This window comes from Astatotilapia calliptera, chromosome 6 (assembly GCF_964374335.1).
Source record: "Astatotilapia calliptera chromosome 6, fAstCal68.1, whole genome shotgun sequence".
NCBI classification, from domain to species: Eukaryota; Metazoa; Chordata; class Actinopteri; order Cichliformes; family Cichlidae; genus Astatotilapia; species Astatotilapia calliptera.
In genome coordinates this window covers 7957596-7980873 of record NC_137427.1, presented here as the reverse complement: position 1 = coordinate 7980873, position 23278 = coordinate 7957596, and the positions used below count along the sequence as shown (strand labels likewise).

Here is a 23278-nt window from a genome sequence, read left to right as displayed (position 1 = left end):
GTTTAAAAGCTCACGTCTGAAGTGCAGTGCATTTGCTGGCAGATCCTGATCGATCCAGTCTCTGTCAGGGATAATATATTTTGAATAATGAATAAAGTAACTGATGTTTGCCTGGTACATAAATACCTGCATGACAATGTTGTGTGTAAGTAAAGACTGAAAAAGACGGCGTCACAAATGTTTCTTTTTTGTCCTCATGATAATACTTTGGGAATTGTCCAAAGCAATCTTATATTTCTTTGTGAGCGGAAAAACTTAAAATGTAAGAAAGCATTGAAACCAATATATAAACGTAACTGTCAGGAAGATTTTGTCATTTTGCACCGTGGGCTATTTGTAAAAGTGACCAGGGGGCACTTTCATAAAATAAACCAGCACGTTTAGATGCTATTGGATTAAGGACAAGGAGTCCATGTTTGAAAGGGGCTAATGACACATTGTGAAAATGGCTGATGAAATTCTGGTACTGAAAGTTTAAAGTAAAAGCAATATGTTGTCTTTATACCTGCCTGTACCATGTTTAATATAAGATACTGTATACAATGCATGTGATAAAGCCAAGTTTCTCTGTGTTCACTCCATTGCAGTTTGTTTGGCATGCAGAGCGAGTGATAACAGTAGGATCATGTGGAAGTGGGACATCAACACATGCACTCAAAAAAATGAAACGTTGACTTTAATTAAAATTATTTTGTCAACAGGTTCCACGAAATTGAATTATGTTAGTTTAAAGCAAAAATCTTTAGTTCATCTAATTTAAAAAAAACTACTTAAGATTAACAAGACATATTTAAAACTAACTAAATCAAGTTATGTTGTATGAACATAGATGATATATTTTCAGGTTAGATAGTTTAGATTAGTTACTTCAACACATTTCTTATTTGTGGCAGTAAAATGTTAAATTTAAGTTAGATTAATTCAAATATTATATTTTCAGCCACCTTGTGCTTTATTAATTAGTTTTACATAAATCTATTTTGTCAACAGGTTCCACACAAATGAATTAAGTACATCCAACTTATTTTTTTAAATTTATTTTATTGCCAACACATTCAGTGAGCATTTGTGTAAACCCAGTCCAAAATAAAACACAACAGCTCATTAGGGTTAGTAATTAACAGTATGTAGACAGATGCAACATCAAGACTTTAAATTAAATGTCTGTATCTACCAGAAATAGAAGAGAAAAAAAACGCATTGAAGATCACATAACACATTGATAAGATGACACTTGAGTTATGCACATGTGATGCTAGTAAGGTCTGTGAGTGTTTTTTTCTTTTAGTGTCTAAAATGGATAGCAAAGTTGCTATTTGCAATGATTGCTTAGGGTCAGTCCAGTAACACAATGCCAATGAAGTGCTTTCCTTTAACAATGCAAAGTGAAGTGTCCACCTCAACAGCCACAATTAAAAAAAAAAAAAATAATGTAACAACAACAACAACAATAATAATAATAATAATAATGATAATAATAATAAATAGTCCACTGATATTAGCAATCAAAGAAAATTACATCACCATCCCAAATAAAACTTTAACAAAACATGCCAACATTATGGTCTAACAATAAAACAGCTTGTCAGCGTTCAGTTTTTTTGCAACAGCACAGCAGTAACCATTTAACAATCGCCACTGTCAACATTTATTTTACCAGTGTTTGGGCAAAAAACTTCAGATGTAAACATTTTAACATGGAAACAATTGTTCGTCTTTAAAAGTCCACAAAATATACATTCATCCTGCATTCCCAACTTGGATGATCTGATATCCTCGTGTTGGTGTTGTTCCCAGACCATCATGAAAATGTTGTTCCAGGTTCAACATTGCAAGTGACCAATCACATTGTTGTGACGTTATTCTATTCCAAGCCATTCGTGCATTTATGAAATTCCAATGTTGCAAGGACAATATCAATTCTGCTTACTGTTTATTAAAGGGTTACGGTTAGGGTTAGGGTCAGTTGATCGGCGGACAGAGGCGGTTTCACGCAGCTTAAGTACAGTTTTTTGTTTTACGCCGGTTTTTCCCGAAGTCGCAAAAGTATGACGTCACAACATTCTGATTGGTCACTTGCAATGTTGATCCTGGAACAACATTTAGTATGATAATCTGGGAACAACACCAACACGAGGATATCAGATCAACCTCCTAACTTACCCTTATTTTTAGTATGTATTGCAATTACCTTTACAATGCACACAATGTAACACAAACTGAATATGAACATATTTCCACCTCATAACAATATGCCTTGAACGCTAATATACACACCACCCTTCAACATTTCTGGTGCAGTATCATCTCTCAATTAAATCCTTTAAATCTCAATACTTTTGATTGTCTCTTAGCTTTCAGTCTTGAGGTTAACTGAGATTCAGTGCATATATCCCACCCATTAAGAGTGCACATGCAGAGGCCAGGTCTTCCAGGTCATGCAGGACACACTAGATGGTTATACCCACATCGGCTGGAGGAGTGCTGGCATCAGCTCTTTCGATGGTAAAGATAGCAAGGGTAATTTGTTCCAGCTCCCTCTGAACAGCTGTAGCTTAGACACAAAAACATAGAAAAATGGCATCCAGTTTTAAAAAAAGAAAGAAAAAGGGCCAAAGCTACCCTTTAATGACGTAAACACAATATTAGGAACATGCACCCCAGTGCGCCACTATTTTAGACTACAGATTCAACGATAAATATAAATAGTTTGGGTATACAAGAAGATTTCCCAAAACATTTAAACAGGTTCCATGCAAATTACAACAACAACAACATTACAACATGCAACAACATTAGTTATTCAAAATTTGGTTTAATACAGATAAAAAACTAAACTAAAATTACCAACCAATTATTCTTTGAAGAGGATGCTTGGGTCTTCATTCAGGTAAAAAGGTAGTGCCCTGAGGACACACTCCCTCCCCTTTTCAATGGTTTCCTTCTGTAGAGAGTGGCAGAGATACAGGAAGAGAAAACAGATATACTTTAGGATGACAGAAACTCACATTATACGCAAAATGAATGACATATCCACTGCACAGATAGACATGTACACAAGACCAACTAATCATCACATGGACATGAATAGTTAACCTGTTGGGCAGGGTTTCCACCACATTATATATGTCCATAATGGAGGTAAAGACAAACTAATACATCATCTTTTTTGCATTCAAAACATAACATAAAAACATTCACTTCTGGTTTAACCTAAATCAAGGGATCAGATTTTACATATGTTTAGGTAATTTAAATTTTCCAACGTTTTGAGTACCAAACTTTGTCTTGCTTAATATAAATGTAAGTGCACTGTGCAGCTACCATACACTAGCTGTTTAAATTTGAAAATGATCTTATTAGCCATAATATTTTGCTACCAACAGAATAAACACCTGTGTGGCTGGGGCCAAAGTTTGTCTAATTTTCTTCCCTGCAACGCCTCCTTTTTTCTTGAAGACTTTTATGAGCTGGTCAGTGTATTGGTCAAGTTGTGTAAAAAGCCTTGGAACATGTGCAGCAGTAGTAATCCTCACATATTCTGCTTCCACCTGAAAATATGTCAACAAACACAACATACTGTACTGTAAATATACATACTATATGTACACATATACAAACTAAAACTAATGTAGTAAGACCTCATTAAAGCTATAATTTTAACACAAACATTTACACAAAATGCTAATGGAGCCATTACAGCTTTTATTGTTATTTATCAAGTTCCAAAAAATATTGATCACAGCTGATCTGAAAAGAATTTCATGCCTCAGGCCCTTGAACTGCAACCATGGTTCAGATGTGGAGAAGAAATAACAGGGGCATGGGATGGGTCACAAAAGAAAACTTAACTTATAAAACAGTTTTGTTTTTAAAAGTATAACAGTTCACATACCACATACAAGCTCAGCAATACCACATACACCACATCAGTATAGGAGGGAGCAGGTAAAGGCAGGATCTGAGATTTATAAAGAAAAAAAAAAATTAATTCCTTAATTTCAAGAAGCAAATTATTGTTTGAATTACAACTAAATAAAATACTACTCAGAAGAAAAGCAAGAGATTGACACTGCCATGTGCTAACTTTCTATAGAAGCAATTATCACCAGGTCTGTCGACCTCCATTGTCTGTCCACTCATATGTCTTGAATAATTTTATTAAAAAAAGTAAGTGTGTACTTTCACAAACTGTAATTTATAACTACATTGATATGTATAACTCCGCTAGGAAACATGCTGTATTTACAGACCATTTTTACATAATACAGATTACTGATAGAGCAGAACAATGGTGTCACAGTGGCTTTCGCCCTTGACTTTTTGGATTTTAAATGTCACTTTATGCTATCCTTGCTATCCTATTCGATATTTCCGACTCTCGGACTACAGAAAAGGAATCCCAAGAAAGCAAATGGAAAAATAACCCCTTGAAAGAATAACCCCATGAACCCCTGTAGCTAATCCCTTAATAAAACAAAAAACAATAAAAATGTTTCTTACACAGTCCACAAAATAAGCATGTCCAGGACCCAGTAAAACTAATGTAAAACAAGCGCACGCAAACGATATAACATGTCTTGTAAGACAAACGCAAAATATAACCATGCTGGACATATAGATACTACACAACATAGTCAAAGAAAAAAGTGGTCTTACCTCTCAAAGAAACAGTAGCTTGGCGCCAAAACAGCCTTTTTCAGTTAAATTTGAAGTCTTGTGCATGAGCAGGCACAAGCCGTGAAACCTTCTTGTTCTGCGCGGTTTCATTACAACTGTTTTTGCATTACTGCCACCTTGTGGATATACAAGGTATATCGATCCTAATTGACTTAACTTAAATGTTATGCGATCAAGTAACACATTAGTATTATGTACGTTGAATAATAGACACAATTACGTAGACTTGATTAGAAAAACATATGTTAACTTAACAAAAACATATATTTTAAGTAAAATGAAAATAAATAATTAATATACACTGAACAATCCACCTCATTCATTTTTTTGAGTGTGAGGCAAAAGACGTTATATATCAGTCACACAGTGTGTGTGTCTTATAATTGCACTACAGTAGCTATCTGTTAAAATACACCAAAAATGTATTCTCTAGTTCTGGTTTCATGGTTTTCTACTCGCTTTCTGTTCGCTGATGTTGGGTTTTTCTGTTTACGGTACAATTATTTGTGTATTATTTATGAGAGACTGTTAACCCCCTCGTGTATTTCTACTATGTTCCTTCTCTCTGGTCTCCATGCCTAGGGTTCTGTCTCCAACAAGCTTGTGTTTCTTAGTCCGGGTCTCAGTGTCCATCATTTCCTGTTTTATTTTGGTGTCTGTTCTTCCCTTTAATCTTAGTCTAATTTTACTTCCTCACTAGTCATTATTTTAGCTACAGCTGTGTTCCCACCTGTTTCCTATCCTCTCATTATCCCATGTTTGTATATATTACCTGAGTCGTTGTCACGTTCTCCCTTGCAGTATGTTTTTCCTGTTGATTTCTAGGTTTGTGTGTACTTGTTTTTTTTTGGATTCACATAATTTTGTGCTTAATTTAGTTTATCCCTCATGTTTCTTGTGAGTCTTGCATTTAGGTCCAACTCTGTCAGCCACAGTGATGTTAGTCCTGTGTAGTGGTTAGTTTTTAGCATTGTGGTGAAGTTTACAGTATGTGGAACTAGTGCAGAGCAGGTTGTGAAATACACGAGCAGTGTTACATTAATGTCTCTTTAATGTAATCTATGTATTTAACATGATAATGCTGCTTAGATTTACTCATCAAAAGGTTTTAGTATCTATGGGTTGGAAGTCAGCCATGATAGTACCTAAAATATCTGCTTATATCGTATTGAATTAAATTGAATAAATCTGCAAAGCGCAATGAACACCAGCAGCAAAAGTCAGCTGATCACAACATGTAGAAAAATTAAAATCTAATACAAATTGTTATGTGACTTATTTAGTGTTTCCCCCCTTAGACTGCAATGCTACACCTTAGGGTCTTAGGGTTCTCTCACCTGCCAAATGCAATTTATCCCCTGCCTGTACTAGCTTTTGCTTTAACTTAACTTCAGTAAGCTTACCTCTAACATCCCGAAGGGAAAAGAAGTCACGATTCAATACAGGAGAGTCAGAAAATAAGTATTAAAACTTGAGCAGGTGAGCAGCACAATAAGTTTGCAAAACTGAATGAGCTGGGCTCCAAGGCCGTTTATGATCTGCACAACAGTCTTTCATTGTCAGGCAGTAATTATGACGCCAACTCCTAAAAATACTTGCAATGACCTCTGGGTGAATGAGTGATAAGACAAACAGAAAAACAATTTTATACAAATTAATGCAAAGATTGCTGCTCTATTCGCATCAGATGAAAGATAACGATCTTTGCTCCTGCAAAGTATGAAAAATATTCCGCAATGCCCACACATCACCACCTACCATTGAGAGTTAAAGGCTTGCATTTATATAAAAAAGAGAGAATTATAAACTACCCAAAATATGGTTCTTTAAGATTTTACCTTTATTTTTTAAAATTAGATTTGTATAATAAACCAGTTTTGTATACAGTAATATTAAGTAAGACTCAAATATGTAAAATGAAAACTATAGGCATCTAGCAATGGATAGTTAAACCAAAAGTGAACTAGACATATGATCTGATGCGTAAGTACATATGCACACACCCATCCACATCATCGCCCAGCTGTTATCTCATCTCTTGCCATACCTCCTGTTTATTCAGTCATTGAGTTTCCCTTGTGAGCAACTTTCACTCGCCTCTATCGCTATCTCTCCTGTTGTTTACACTGATGCTCATTATTGCTGTTTTTGTCAAATAGAAGTGTTGCACTGGAACATCTGCCCCTGTCTTGTCGACTTGTTTTTCCTGCATTCTTTTCTCTTTCTGTTGATCTGTATGGAGAGCTTCTGAGAACAAGGACATTAAACTAGAGGTGTAATGTAGTCTACTGTATAAAGTGGATGGGGGGATTTCCCTCCCAGCTTTACAAACATTGGTTCCACAGAGAAATCCAGTGTGGACCATTACATTCACCACTGCATCTTGAAACAATGATCACTAAGCAATACACAGGAATTCTTTAGATCAATGCATCAGTTTTAAGAACTCAGCCAATAGATTTCATTGAATTATGTATGCTGGTTCTCCCAACATGACATTAAAATAAACAAGATTTCAATGAACAAAATTGACTCAGAGGAAAAATATGAACCTTAACCCTGTATGATGCAAATCCTTCAATTTAAAAAAAAAAAACAAAAAACTACTTTTAAATGTAAAAGTAGTGAATTAGCTAATAACCACTAGTTGCCAATGACTTGTGATGTCTGCCTGCTTCTCAGCGAACTCATACAAAATGTGCTTAAGACATCTAGTTTAAAATCTATGGAACATGGCATATAGATAATTTATAGGCAACATAAGTCAATTTATTTTTAGTTCTATAGTGGCAAATTACATTAATCGTCCCCTCAAAATATTTGGCATTAATGGGAAGGAAAAACTTCATTTTAACAGGAAGAAACCTCTGGCAGAACCAGGATCAGGGAGGGACAGCGATCTGCTGTGACCGGCTGGTGGTCAGGGGAGGATGATGGGATTAAAGAAAAGATGCACTGTGGAAGAAAGTCACAGATTAATAACAACCGCCGAGTGGCGTACAATTTTTAATTCAGTGTATATACATATCAAATGACAACAGTGGTTGCCTCTTAATACAAAGAAAACATATATTAATTATAAATGCATAGTGAGTGAAGAAATGCATCATCGAAAGCCCTCAGCAGTCTAGGCCTATTGCAATGTAAGGAAGGGAGGATTCAGGGAAGATATGTATGTATACAATAAACAACAGTAAAGCAAAATGGTAGCTGTGTGTAGTAGAATGCACTGAAAGTGTTTTAAGAGCCGTAACAAAAGCAGATGCAATATACATGCAGTGAAAATGTCCATGAATATTTCGAGAAAAATTGTCAGCATTCTAAAAACTTAATAAAGTAAATATAGAAAAATATATTTAATGCCACATGGGTAAGAAATTATGACCTTAAGTGTAATTTCATATTAAAACCACCTGGCTGATCTGTGCTGTTGTATTTGGAGAATTATGGTTGATATGTAAAATCCATCTGCTAAATTCAGCTATTATACAAATCTCTGATGGCTGCAAATGGCTGTAAAGAACCTCTCAAATACAACAGACGAGGTATTTGGATCCACAATAAACCGCTGAAATGCGTCATTTCAGAACAAAGCAGCGAGCATGCTTGTTGCTAGTGGACTTAGAGTTGTGTGTACAGCATCATTAGGTTCCTGGTGCTTATATAAGTGTGGGTGATTGCTATAATAGTAAGGCGTAGCGGTCATAAAAGCGTGAAGAGGCAACACTGCCACCTTCTTTGTAAACACCTAATATCTCATAATTAGCAGCTTCATATTTAGCTTCATTAAATGGGATACAACTTTGATAAAGTTAACTTGGTGGTTTTGTAGACTCAACACAAGCTCCTCTGAAGTGAGCTCTGCATAAAAAGGAAACAATTTTTATGCTTTTCCACTGTTATGAAAGCCGTGCACAGGGGACAATAATGCACAATAACACTACAGGCAGTATGCTTTGTTGACATTTACAGCTGCACTTTAGACTCTTGAATATAATCATTAGGATGCACTCACGGTGTTTCACTGAATCCCCAAAGTCATTTTGCCATTTTTGTAACATTATACAAAACAAGCTAATATTGACAATGGCAAAACTCCTCTTTTAATACTTCTTCAAACAGCTCTATTATTGGTTCTGATTTGCTCACACATTTCCAAATCGGGAAGAAAGAAACACATAATACTAAAAATACCTTTATGATGACAGCAACACTAATACACAAAGACACTTTGAAACTGCAGAAGTATAAATTTAGCATGGGTCAGCCTTTGACGACATAAGCACTGCAGTTTAATTCAGATAAAATCTGTCATTTATTACTGCTGACCCCCTGAACTCGAGAGGCATCTTGCACAGAACCAGTTAGGCTAAAGCAGCCCAAGGTGATCATGAAAACTAATTACTACACATCTAAGAGAGGTCATGGGTTAAAAGCTGGGTCAAAGGGCTCTTGCATCATTGACAGGTGGAGCTATTCTATCAGCCAAACACAATTTCAGACTTTTACCACCTTTCCACTGTGAATACACTTCAATTACAGAAGCTACACTGGAAGGCGCTGTGATGTTACATTTTTCAAATCTTTATCTGAATATTTCTTCCCCATAACATCAATAACCATCAAGCCCCATCAGCTAGCTTTTTGACATCCCATGATTCTGACCCACCTTATCCATCAAATGTTTGATGGCAGAAAGTCTGCCCTCAGACATTCTACTATACTTTTCTACTTTTCTCCTTGTTTTTGAATACTGTATTTTTCAGACGATAAGGCGCACCGGATTATAAGGTGCATTGTCAATGAACAGGTCTGTTTTCATACATAAGGCGTATTAAGCGGAACAAAACAGTCAGATAAGTCAAACTCAACTCATTCTTCTTGCTTCCTCCACTTCCATACCATTAATTCATTAATGTTGAATTCTCTCGCAGCTGCTCTATTCCTATGTTGTTGCAGTATATTAATGACTAACCTTGTATTGTGGATGGATTATCTCAGTTGTTCTCCTGACTAAAGTTTGGTCCATTTACAGCATCCTGTCATGCGATTGCATTTGTCCCTAACCATTGGGAACCCCCACGCTACCTTTTATCAAGTGTTATGCTAACATAGTTGTGTTGCTAGCAATCACGTAGCACATCATTATATACCAGCTAGTCCAACTTCAGTAACCCTACAAATTTCACTGCCATTTAGTTTTCTGTCTTCATTTATGTCAGAAGTGATAGCAGAGCTGTACATTTTAATATTTTTAGAAATTTCTCAGTCAGAACATGCTATATCATGTTTAGGTGGAAACTAGCAAGCTAACTTCCTGCTAACTTCAAACTCCGTTAAATTTAATAAATTCTGTTTTCATGGATGTGAAGGATATAAAAAAAACAACAACAGCAATAGAATAATATTAAACACAAAGTGAACCCGTCTTCCTTCATTAAATAGGTTCTTTTAGATGTTAAGGAGGAATTGACTTAACCAGGCTGGCGGAGAATGAAGACAACCGGACACCTGCAGCAGATGGGGGAATCAGTGAACTTTTATTGAGACAGAGACAACCTCTCAAAAACAGCTCACATCAAGAGATTCCTAATATTTTCTGTGAGGATGGGTATATATTCTCTAAAACCTAAGGAGGGGGTTGTGAGGAAAGTGCTGCATTAGCAGAAAAACAACTCCATAAAAGGAAAGCGGCCTTGAGTGTTCTAGTCTCTTCGCTTGCAGATATCTTTCGCCTGCAGGATGAGGCGATCGCTTCTTATCGCTCTCAAGGCCAAAGTCGTGAGCACACAGTTGCACAGTAACTTTAAAGCTGTGAGCACATTTTTATTACACAGTTGCACAGTAACTTTAAAGCTGAACAATATTTAAAGCTGAATAATGTTTGATCAGATTATATTTTCTTCAAATCCCCCTTTTGACCCATCTTAAATGGGTCAACACACAAAAATAAGTAACATTCAAAGGAACACAGAGACGTGTCGAAGCCTGGCTCGAAAAACTCCTCGGGTCTTATCATTTGTATTTATCTGTCATTGCAGATGAGGAGAAAAGAGTCCAGGCACCACCCTGCCCAGGGGTCGGCTGCAAGCAGTCTCGGTTCCCGATGAAAGCAGTAACAGCTGTCCTGCACACACGGATACAACGAGTTAGTGCAACCAGGGTAGTGACACAAAATTAACAGTTCCTGTAACTCAGCAACCAAAAAGCATAAGTAATGATAAAAATGTGGAGAGTACAGAGTATACTATAATAATGAGAGATATAAACGTGAAAATGTGAAAGAATAAATCAATCGTAAAATAAACTCAGAACGGTAACTGCTAAGGACATTCAAAAGTGAATATGTTAAAAAGTGAGGAAGGGGTGTGGAATAAAACAATTTATATCCAGTGGTGGGAGTACACATTCGCTCAGGCTTAAGTCCGGAGACCCTGAGAACATCGCTTAACCCTCACAACCCGACCAGACACAGTTCAACCAGATATATCCTTCAAGAGGAAGTGGGTGAGGGAAACAATTAATAACAAGCCTAATACAAAACACCACAGAGAAACAACCATTCTAGAAGCATTTAAACAAGAGAAAGACGATAATGTTCGTCACCCTCACGATCAGAGTTTTCATCATCCGTTGGCGAGGAGGTGGGAAGTTGACTAGCCAATAAAGGCATCTGCCGGGCGAGATCCTTATCCTCAGGAGTGAAAGCTGTAACAATCAGTCTCTGGAAGAGGGATCGAATGCATGGAATACAACAGCAACCGCAGGTGACTAGGATAGCAACAAAAACTGAGATGGAAACTAGGATGGAAGCTACAAGGGCCTTATATTTGCCAAACATGTTAAGCCAAGAGTCCCACATGGCAGTATCAACGCCCGAGTGTTCCTTCATTTTGACAGTAAGAGCTGTGAGACCAGTAATAGCTTTAGTGAGGGAACCATCAGGAGCTGTGTTATTGGGGATATAGGTACAGCACTCCTGACCAAAAAGGCTGCAGACTCCGCCTTTTTCTGCGAGGAGAAAATCCGTTGCGACCCTGTTTTGGAAAGCCATTAGGGAAGTGGCAGATAACTGTGCATGCACAGCTTCAAAACCATCTCGAGTGTAATTAGCCAACAGTTGCACATTAAAGTGAATGTAGTTAATTCTGTCTACATTCGCATTTATTTCAACCATCCAAAGTATCGAGGCCCATCCTGCTTTAACCTGGTCTCGCAGTTTATATTCATCGGGGACCCCACGGGGTATACCTACAGCATCAATATAGGTTGGATTATGAGCTGAACCTGGGATTAGAGAACGTTTAGAGCGGCGTTCAGAGGAGGATGGGAGGCTAACTTCGTGTACTTCTATAGAGAGATCCACTGGAGTGACTAAAACAGGTAAAATAAGAGTTATGAGAGCGCAAAGACCTGACGCATCCCGAGGGAAACCATCATATAACTTGTTATTGCCACACCACCACCACAAATCAGCCCTAGCCGTAGGTCGGAAGTTTGGTTTCATAACAGTCATCTCAGTGCACCAAGAAGAGTTCAAGCTACCTAGTTTTACTGCATTGCCAGTCAGGTTAATACAAGTGAAATTGTTCACAGCTACATCTGAAGAAAAGAAAGGTGGTTTATTAGAGACTGAGCGTTGAGTTTTAGGAAAGTGATTTTCCAGATATGAGCAATGACCTCGTTTTGTATTGTTCATAAGATGCAGGAGGCATGCACTATTGACTGGCGCCGGTACAACTCGTAAAGTGGGGCGGGCTCCCATACATACTATGCAGTCGGAAGCCGTCGTGTCAGCAGCTTGTTCAGCTAGTAGTAACCAGTTGTTTGTTGCTCCAGAAATACCGGTTAGAATTTGGAAGAGGTCATCTTTAGACATTTTATTTGTGTCTACAATGCGTATTCGGCCATTTCTCCCCCCGTTTGTATATGTCACCGGAGGGCCATTAAAGGTGGGATTATCATCTTTAACTACAGAGCTTGGAACTGCAGCAACGCTAGGGCATATTTCCATTTGCCAATACAGGGCGGTGCGATCAGTCCAAGGGGCAATTATAAATTGTTGACAGGAGGTCAAGGCCAGATCCTTTAGGGTAAAAATTAAGCCTGAAAGATCCGGTTTTTTTGCTATTCTGAGCATATTTTGGTTTCTCCAGTGCAAAGCCTGACCCCTAGAGTACTTTGACCAATCCAGGTCCGTTTCTGACACTAAACTGGACCACTTCCACTGATGCCAACCTCCCAGGGTTATATACCACACTGAGGAGGAGAGATGTACTGCCAGGTTAAAAAGATCCCCCCCTTGGTCTTTGGTGACGGGAGTGACTGGGAAGCTAGCGAAATCTATTTCAACTACCCAACTTTTATTGTTGGGGACACAAAGAGTAATCATTCTAGTCGTGCTTGGGGTACAGGAGGTAACCGTGTCTCGTTTCTTTCTAACTGGATCGGGCGTGGGCAAAACTGGAGAGGAAGTGGTGGGCAAGACCCTAGGGGCTACATTTGTCAGATTGGGACTTTCAGAAAGGGGCGAAGCTTTTGAACTTGAAGGTGTCAGAAGTGTCGGGGGCCCTTCACAGATCAGGATTATGCCAATGGGAATGAGACCCAGGGCCAGGAAGGAAACAAAGACGCAACATCTTTGCCTGCCTGTCATTTCAGGGGGAAAGGGCCAAGACATGTTTACTTAGCTTGGATGTCGTCCAATAGAGGATGATGGGGCAGAGAAAGGTGGTCCAGTTTCCCCCACCTCGCCAAGGGCGTGTTCTAGGAGTTAAAGAGCAACAAAAAGTATCAGTGACACAACTTTAAATGAGCTTTCAGCGGTTAAAACTATTGCAATGTAAAATGTAAATCTTAAAAACTCAAGCCAATATAAAAGCAAAGTCATAAAAGATGTTAAAAATAAAAAATAAAAATGTTTAGTTCAGTGTGAAGAACACCCCCTTTTGTAACCAGCCGGCTTGTAGGTTGAGCTTTGGCTCCCTCAAGTGGTTGGTGATGCTGTTGCAGCTCCTTCTGACAGGTCCTTCTGCACCTCTCTCAAGGTTCTTCCTGGTTCGGTGGCAGCAGCGCACTGTGTGTAATGAAACCAGGTGTCACCTTTACCTTCGAGCCTGACAGCGTGGGAGGTCCGCTCTGTTATGCGGTAAGGGCCTGTCCAGCGAGGCTCAGCCCACTTTCTCTTTGTGACTTTCAGGAGGACGTAGTCCATTCCAGGTGTAGCCGCCTCTTTCAGCTCTTGCTGGTTTCTTTCAGCGACCTGTGAGGAATACTGGGCAACAAAACTGCGGAGCATGTTATAATATGTCCTCGGATCGAGGTCTGAATCAGCTTCATCCGACAGTAACAGGCGAGAGGAGGGGCCAGGAAAAGGCCTGCCATGCTCCAACTCAAATGGAGTGTAACCAGAGGTTTGATTTACTGAGCATCTTATGGACATTAATGCAAGAGGCAATGCTTTAACCCAATCTAATTTGGTCTGTGCACAGATTTTAGCCAATTTAGTTTTTAGAGTTTGATTCATCCTTTCCACTTTCCCCTGGGACTGGGGGTGGTAAACTGAGCCAAACTTATGTTTCAAACCTAATGCGGCTTCAACCCTCTGCAGATCGTGGTTCCTGAAATGTGAACCATTGTCCGACCTTATGACCTCGGGAAACCCATGCTGTGGTATATAATGATTAATCAGACACTTCACCACAGTTCTACTGTTTTCACTTGCTGTCGGCCAGGCTTCTGGCCAACCTGAAAATGCATCCACAGCCACCAGCAGGTACCTGTAACTACCTACTCTGTCCACCATGTCTGTGTAATCAATGATTATTTCTTTCCCTGGGCAAAGTGGGATGGGGAAGTACCCTGCTATTGGCTTGAAGGCGGGCTTGATTCCAAATTGGTTGCACTCCTTACAGGTTTTAACCATGTATTTTGTCATGTCTTTTAAATAAGGGTGCCACCAGACGGCTAAATTTCTCATCATTTGTGCAGGTCCCACATGCCCCACTCCATGTGCCTCTTCCATTGCTGTCTGTCTGACCCCTGGCGGTAGAATGGGCCTTCCATCTGGGCCACGCCAGACGTCTGTGTTTGTGGCCCCTCTTGTTACCCATAATGATTTTTCCTGGGGGCTGGCTTTGTCCTGTAACTCTCTGATTGTGGCTAGGCCTAGTTGTATGGGTGGTCTTTCTGGAGGGGGTGTGGCTTCTGGGTCCATTACCATAATCAGGGAGGGTAAGTAACCAGCTGTCTGCTTAGCTACTAAGTCGGCCTGTTTGTTACCTAATGCCACTAAATCCAATCCGGCACTGTGTCCTTTGCATTTTACCACTGCCACCTTAACAGGTAACAACAGTGCTTCCGCTAATTCCCTCATTTCCATCTCATGTTTAATAGGCTTTCCGCTGGCTGTCAAAAAACCAGCTCTTAGCCACTGCTTGAGCTCCACATGCACTGCTCCCACAGCATAAGCTGAATCACTGTATATATTCACTTTCTGTCCCTTTCCCATCCTTAAGGCTTCAATCACCGCTCTCAGTTCAGCTCTCTGTGCAGACTGTTGTCCTGTCAACTGCTCTGCCTTCACTGTTTTCCATCTCATGTCTGTCTGTTCCACTATTGCCCATGCAGCCTTCAACATTCCACTTTCAGTTCTGAAACAACATCCATCTGTGAACCAATCTTTTTCTGCATCCATTAGAGGTTCTGCCTGCAAATCTGGCCTGATTTTCTCCTGTACCTGCACAACCTCTTCACACATATGTGGTTCTCCTGATCCCATGTGATCAGCCATGTTTATGCCTTCATGTGAGTAGGTGATGTGTGGTGCTTCCAAAATGGTACTGAGGCGTCTCTGCCTGAGTGACGTGAGTGTGAAGGCCTGTGAAGAGACGTAGGCCACCACACTGTGTGATGTCAAAATTTTTAGTGGGTGGTTCATTACTATGTGTGCTGTTTTCTGAATGATTTTTGCAAGTCCAGAAACGTGTTGTGTGCACGGTGGGTGGCGTTTTTCAGTGTTGTCAAGCATTACGCTTACATATGTCAACACTTTTCTCTCTCCCCCTTTTTTCTGGAACAGGATACCATTGATATGGGTTCCAGTTCCAGAAACATCAAGATGAAAAGGCAAAGCATAATCTGGCACAGCAAGGTCAGAGGCGACAGAAAGCTGTTGTTTTAACTTTATAAACGCCTGTTCTGTTTCTGTAGTCCATGAGAGGGGAGCGGAGAGGTTTCTCATGCCTTGTTCATTTACCAAAGCGCGCAAAGGGGAAGTAAGGCCAACATAGTCTGGGACATAGGTCCTGCTGTAACCAGTCAGGCCCAAAAATGACAACATGTCTTTTACAGTTAGAGGTTTTGGATGGTGCAAAATGGAGTTCCTGTGTTCTGGGGACAAGGAAATACCGGACTGTGAGACCATGCGGCCTAGAAAAGAAACCTGTTTTCTTGCAATCTGTAGTTTGGTTTTGCTCACTTTAAAACCTGTGTTGGCCAGGTGTTGAAGTACCACTCTGGTGGCCTCCAAACAGATGTCAGCCGTGGGAGCAGACAGCAAAAGGTCATCCACATATTGTATTAACATACAGTCAGATGGTAGTGGGCAGGTTTGTAAAAGTTCTTTCAAACACTGATTAAACAGACCTGGGGAGAGGGCAAATCCCTGTGGTAAGCGAGTGTAACGCCATTGTCGGCCTCTAAATGTAAATGAGAAAATGTCACGCAGTGACTCACGAAGTGGGAGGCAGAAAAAGGCATTAGCCAAGTCAATGCAGGTGAACCAGGCATGAGATGGTGGGAGGTTGGTCAAGGCAACATAAGGATTAGGCACAGGCAAAGTAGGAGTGCCAAGTAAGGCATTAATCCTTCTCAAATCATGTGCCATTCTGAACTTCCCCGTGCCTTTTTTCTCAACGGGTAGGATGGGCGTGTTCCACTTAGAGCAGGAGGGCTCCAGGACACCGGCAGTGACCAAACCAGAAATTGTTTCTGCAATCCCAGCCTCAGCCTCCGGTTTGTGTGGGTACTGAGGCTGCCACAAAGGGGTAGCAGATGACAGTTGAAAAGAGACTGGCTCCACATCAACTAAACCTACATCTGTGGGTCCAAGGGACCACAAACAATCTGGAAGAGAGTCGAGTAAAGGCGCAGCATCACAGTGGTCTGTGTGTTCTCTGCCATGTGACCCGCTGACCACTCTATGTTGCAGTGTTGAGGAATTAAAGCAATCATTTAAAATTTGGTATGTGTTGGTAGATGGAGAAAACAAAACCTGTGGGAGTTTTGTAGGTGTCCAGTCAGTGGCCGCAAGGGAACGTTTAACCATTCCACCCAGCTCCTTAGCCTGGTGTCCAGGATGTAAGGCCAGTGACACATGGGGAGCTGCCTCATCAGACATCATGTACCACTGTAATTGATCTGTTGTAAAAGTAACCGCTGCTGCCACTCCCTCCGGTGCCGCAAAAATGCATGACATGTTCAAAGACCAAGCCCGCCCCTCACACTGCTCTTGGAACATGTGCTGGTACCAGGTGGTGTCATGCCTGTCATAAAACAGTGTAACATGAGGTGGGTCAGGGGGAGGGACATAAGGATGCAGGAGTGAGAGCCACGGCCGCCATTGCTGAAAAGCAGTCCAAACTCCTGGTTCAGCAGGTGTTTCAACTTCCAATAATGCCCAGTAGATGTCAGCAGAGTCCGCTAAACAGGAGGAGGGTTGCAGCAGAAACTGACCACCTCCCTCTGGCCCATTAGAACAGGGAAGCACAACACCAGTAGGGAGAGTCACAGTTAGGCCTTGTGAAGAGCAGAGTATTGTGGCTCCTAATTTAATCAACAAGTCTCTTCCCAGTAAATTCACAGGCGCCTGTTTTGAACAAACATAGCTGTGTAACAAAGTCTGATCTCCAACCGTTGTGGGGAGAGGCACGGTGTAAGGCAGAGTTTTAGGTTCCCCAGATATGCCCACCACTGTAGTCACTCTGTCAGTAAGTCTTTCACGAGCAACATCCTTAATGGTGGAGTACGTAGCTCCAGTGTCCACTAAAAAGCTGCTTCTTCTTTTATCTACAGTTACGGACAGCATAGGGTCCGCCGTTGTCCCTTCACTGTCCTGGGCAGTCTGTGGGGTGTCCTATAGCTGGGGACCACCCTCGTAGTACTCCCACCCCATCACAGGCATCTGTGGGGCCGGGGGCACTTCAACTAAAGCACCACGAGGTCCACCTCTGTGGCCAGGATGCTGATAGGGCCCACCACGGGCTCCCCTGCCTCTTCCAGCAGCCGGGTTCAAAGGGCACGCTTTAGCCCAGTGTCCAGGTTGTCCACACCGGAAACAAACATACATCTGGCCTCCCCTACCACCTCCCATCTGACCTCTTCCCCTGAAACCACCTCTGTTTCCTCCAAATGGGGAACCTCTCTGCCCATAAGGGGCCGGTGAGTGATAAGCACCATACTGGGGGGGCTGTGGATCAGCTGGCCACGGGTTCGGATACAAATCAGGGGCAACTGGACCAGGAGGGGGAGCCGCAGCGGCCACAAGCTGCTTTTTAGGCTTGTCACCTTTTCCACCCAGGTCGTTTTTCGCTTTCTGCAGCTGAACCTTCAACAGTTGCAACTGTAAATCTTCGACGCTCTCCGCTTTATCATCAGACTTAATCTGCACTTTGTTAAGATTAAAAATCAAATGTTTCTTCCAGATTGCAAAGTCACAGTCCTGCAAATCAGGATTATCCTCCATTTTCTGGCTTACTGACTCCGGAATGCCCCTCAGCACCGCCCTTCTAAACCACATGCTCTGTGAACAAGTCCTACTGGGGTGATGACCTGTATGGTTCACCCAGTCTTCAACAGCCTGATTTAGATAATGGGTGGGATTTTGCTTTTCCTCCCATTTAAATTTCTGTAAGGTGCCTTGATTTTTGGGTGGGAATTGTTTGCGCAGGGCCGGTCCAATAAACCTCAAGGCCTGCATTAGTGGCACCTCGTTCTCATGCGTGGTAGTACCCGCATTTTGTTCCAGATCCGCTGCCTGAGATCGGGATGTGCACCTAGTTATAATAGCTCTAAAATCTCCCAGTGCGAGGTCCTGTCCAGCTGTGTATTTATCCAAACCAGCTAACCAGGCATTCCCTCCCTCCATTATGTCAGGGAGTTTGTCCACTAGGGCCTGGACATCTCCGAATGAATAAGGTTGATACACTGGTCTACGTTGCGCTTTAGTCTGGACCAGGGGAAACATGCCTGGAGGCTGAGGCACAGGGCCCTTAGATCTAGTCTGATATCCTAAACTGTGAGGGGTAGAGGGGGGTGTATTGTTAAGGTCACTGAGTTCATCATCAGTATCCTCAGTTTTTCCCCCGCCTGGTGGGGTAGCAGTGTCAGCAAAAACGTGGGCTAAACTCATCTGTGTTTCCGGATCCTGACGGCCCACCAAAGACATGTTAACTGTGACATTTGGTGAAGTGCCAGGCTCAGTTTTTGCAGTAGCGGTCAGATCTCCTTTAACAGCGACGGGAGTGCTGGCAAATGGGTTGGACCGGGAAAGAGGGGCTGACGCAACACGATTATTCACCTGGACCACTGACCTACGTTCATTTAAGCAGCTGCGTAATGCTGCTTCTAGATCAGTTAATTGTTGTTCAGTGGGTTCCTGTCTGTTCATTCGAACCGCAAATGGTGCGCTCGCAAATGGGTCAGTTAGGCCCTCAGATCCGGTTCCAGAACAATGGGAGATGGAAGAGGGGGCTCTACTACTAGCTGAGGGTGTCGCCGACAGAGAGGAGCTTCCTGGGCAAAAATGCTTGGTATCTATGGGAGTTGGAGCTACGGGCGGTTCTTCTCCAATAGTCATTATTCCACCAGAGATATTAAGTACCGGATATATGCCTGCCGAGGGAGGAGTCTGGACTGAGGCAGAATAGGGAGGTGGCTGAGACCTATTTTTCTTCATGTGTGGTTTTGCAGTTTCCCATAAACACACCCAGTGATTAAATTTAGCTTTGCGGCCTGCGTGCTTATCTGCTTCCTTTCTGTGTCTCACCCCGCTTATCACACCTGCACCTGCTGCTGCTGAGTTGGCTTCTTCCTCTTTCTCTTTTGCCTGCATAGCCTTATTCTGCCAAATTATTCCCCAATTACCACTACTCCCCTCATTCTTTCCCTTTTCTTTCATTAACCTTTCAGCTGTTTTCCTCAATGACTCTTTCTGCTTTTTTGCTTCTTTAGGCTGGTGTGTGGAGTTGATGACTGTCTCAACACATGTTAATTGTTCTCCCAATGTGCTAAGAATAACACCGGGACCCCAACCATCATCATTAGTTTGTCGATCTAATTCTCCATCCATTTTTCTGTCAATGGAGGAGTGTTCTTTTATTGATTTTAAAGGAGAATTTGGGCCAGCTGGGTTTCTGCCTCTGTTAGGCACTAATCAGCTGGGGCGCTGCTTTAAAGGTGAGTCAGCACTGAAATATCCCTTCAGGTGTTACCAAGCTTCTACCAAACCGGAGTCTGGCGGGTAACCTTGCCTAGAGCTTCCTGATAGGGGTGCTAGTTGGTTGTCACCTTGTTCACACGTCTCATTCACACTTCATACATTACCTGCAGTCACTCATTACCCTCCTTATGTATGTAATAAATGTGTAAAAAAAATTCTATGTGTGGTGTATTATTTTAACCAAAAGAGGAACCTAGTTCCTTTAATTGTGTAATCTGTGAACACGGAGAACCAAACTGTCCTGCCCAGTGTTCCACAGCAAGCATTCAGCGTGTATTTATGTGTGTCCAATATCAAACAGAACATCAAAACATTTAAAACACTAAAATCATCGGGGTTTTAAGAAGAGATCCGTTTTCTCCTATTGATCAAAGGGACCTCTCCTTTTGGACTCCAACCAGTACTTCTCTTTTTTAAGTTTTAGAGGATCTTTTCTAATAAAGTCCTCTGGGCCTTCCTAACCCTTCTGTAGTTTAGAGAATATTACTAAAAAATATTCTCAAGGCCTTTAACCTTTTAATTTGTTTAGAAAGGCGTTACTAATAAACCCTTTCAAGGTCCCAGACCTGCTGAGGTATTTATCCGACACCGGAGAGCGACCCGTCGGCCGCAACCGTGGTCAGACCTCAGTTCACTCTTATCTTTATTCACTTATTCACTTATTTCTTATTCACTTATCTCTTATTCACTTGTCTGATTCTCAGCAAGCCTTAAGTAAGCCAGACAATTTTGGTTATGAATTACTAGGAGTTTGGACACTAAGTATTTTTATAATGTTCAATATAGCAGAAATAAAAGGTCTGCTTACCTTGTTTTTGTGTGCACACAGCTTTTGTCCAAACTCCGTTCACTCAGACCACGGCCGATGTCCTCCCCCCCGTTCCAGTTTGGCCTGGAGCGGATCCTGTTCGTGACGCCAATTGAAGGATATAAAAAAAACAACAACAGCAATAGAATAATATTAAACACAAAGTGAACCCGTCTTCCTTCATTAAATAGGTTCTTTTAGATGTTAAGGAGGAATTGACTTAACCAGGCTGGCGGAGAATGAAGACAACCGGACACCTGCAGCAGATGGGGGAATCAGTGAACTTTTATTGAGACAGAGACAACCTCTCAAAAACAGCTCACATCAAGAGATTCCTAATATTTTCTGTGAGGATGGGTATATATTCTCTAAAACCTAAGGAGGGGGTTGTGAGGAAAGTGCTGCATTAGCAGAAAAACAACTCCATAAAAGGAAAGCGGCCTTGAGTGTTCTAGTCTCTTCGCTTGCAGATATCTTTCGCCTGCAGGATGAGGCGATCGCTTCTTATCGCTCTCAAGGCCAAAGTCGTGAGCACACAGTTGCACAGTAACTTTAAAGCTGTGAGCACATTTTTATTACACAGTTGCACAGTAACTTTAAAGCTGAACAATATTTAAAGCTGAATAATGTTTGATCAGATTATATTTTCTTCAGATGCAAGGATGTTAAACTTAATTGTTACAGCTGGTAAAGCAGCAACACTGATCAATTATTATTAAATATGAAAGACAGCTTTAAACTCTCAGTGATGCCGCAGTGTTCGTTTGACTTTGGGCCCTGAAGCGGAGTTTTGGACCCAGATTACTCTGCGATTCTCCTGACTACGGTAGCTGTAATGCTCTGACAATCCATCAAGCAGTGCGGCTTCATAGCTTACCAAAGTTGTGCTAAAACATTTTTTTGACAGATTTCTGCGCGCTGTGTACCACATAAAATTGGTTCAAGGTCAGTAAACACAACCAGAATTCATATGTTTGATTAAAAGGCGCACTGTTGATTTTTGAGAAAATTAAAGGATTTTAAGTGTGCCTTATAGTGCGGAAAATACGGTAGTGTCTAAATTCGCAGATACTTGGCATTAGTGTAGTGACAATTATTTCCCTTGACTAAGGTACAGTGAAATAAGTAAACTAAGTTGTAACTGAACTGGAGTAACCCCACCGTTCCCTTATTTTTATTTTAAACATAAATATGTGGGAGGCATATCTGAAATTGGGCATAAAGAAAAAGTAGGCTGCAATCTTTGTTCATTCAAAATAAGTCAGCTATTTTCTGTCTACCCCATTGGCAACTGCAGTCCCATGGGGTGTGCTCAGTTGGAAATCACTGATCTAAATAAAATTCATGTGGTGATTAATTGTTGGTTTAGTTCCTTTACTAAACACAAAACAAATAATCTCCAGCAGAGCTGATGAGTGATCGAAGCAGAAGGCTGTAGTTGGCATGCACATGTATGTTCCTGAGAATCTTGTTACATCTTACTGTGCTCCTCTGCCTTATTAGCAAACATAGATTGCAATGTAGCCTCGTCAATGTTTTCAGTGATCACTGTGCTTAGGAACTACACATCTTTCAGCAGCTCTGCTGCTGCGTTCTTTCTCTCTCTGGAAATCAAAAATAACTTCCTTTGTTTAATTGACATTTAAGATCAGATTGTTGTCTTTAACAGCTTGTTACAGCCTTTTCTGCTGTACTTTCTCCCTGTAGCATAGCTCATCTTGACAGATTCAGGTCTTACTTTTGTAATGGGGAGGCTTCAGTCTGGGTGAGCATGACTTTGGAAGTGAGCTCCTCTTTCTGGACAGTCTGTGATTGGTGAGTCTGACATCCAGTTGTGTGTAGTTCCATGAAGTTTGCAGAGTCTGTGGTGAGATGTATTCAGAAGGTGTTAGCAGCAGTGTAGAGCCAAAGTGTGATGATCCAGCAACCCATCATCAAAGTGCCCAAAGTTCCTCAACATTGAATACTGGATCAAATTAACGCAGATTAGAGAGTCAGTGCTGATAAACCTGTTTAAAGTGACTTAATACAACCCCTGTTTATATAGTTTGCATTGTTTACAAGCTTTTAAGTTAAGCGTGTGGGTTCTCTGAGTGATTATTCAGGTTTTTTTTAGGTTATTCCACGACTCACATAACAAGACAAGAAAATAAGCCATAAAGAACCTGTACAAAATACAGGATAAGACTTGTAAATGTGAGGGAATAACAACAACTCAATAAACAGAAAAATAAATAGTGACCAACCTAGATACACAGAACCGCAATCCAAGGATAACTTCAAATGAATGA

The 23278-nt window shown here is 41.1% G+C and overlaps 1 protein-coding gene and 1 long non-coding RNA gene across 3 annotated transcripts; both read right to left on the bottom strand.

The window, feature by feature from the left end:
• Window positions 1-876: 876 nt before the first annotated feature.
• LOC113025504 (uncharacterized) lies at window positions 877-4747 on the bottom strand. 2 transcript variants are annotated; one of them, XR_013909607.1, is made up of 5 exons: window positions 4660-4747; window positions 3896-3961; window positions 3396-3551; window positions 2852-2944; window positions 877-2554 (listed from the first exon to the last, which is right to left on the bottom strand). It is a non-coding gene; the product is annotated as an uncharacterized LOC113025504 (long non-coding RNA). The 2 variants fall into 2 exon arrangements; XR_013909608.1 differs by lacking the exon at window positions 4660-4747 and adding an exon at window positions 4504-4631.
• Window positions 4748-10201: 5454 nt separating this feature from the next.
• On the bottom strand, window positions 10202-21640 carry LOC113016404 (uncharacterized). Its single transcript, XM_080302700.1, has 2 exons — window positions 21213-21640; window positions 10202-21083 (listed from the first exon to the last, which is right to left on the bottom strand). The coding sequence occupies exon 2, from the start codon at window positions 20027-20029 to the stop codon at window positions 17816-17818; it is 2214 nt and encodes a 737-aa protein (XP_080158826.1). The 5' UTR covers window positions 20030-21083; window positions 21213-21640; the 3' UTR covers window positions 10202-17815.
• Between the last annotated feature and the right edge of the window lie 1638 nt (window positions 21641-23278).

What these genes read in the sequence shown, in the direction of transcription:
- LOC113016404 (XM_080302700.1), bottom strand. Translation starts at nt 20,029, where the DNA reads ATGGATGGAGAATTAGATCGACAAACTAATGATGATGGTTGGGGTCCC.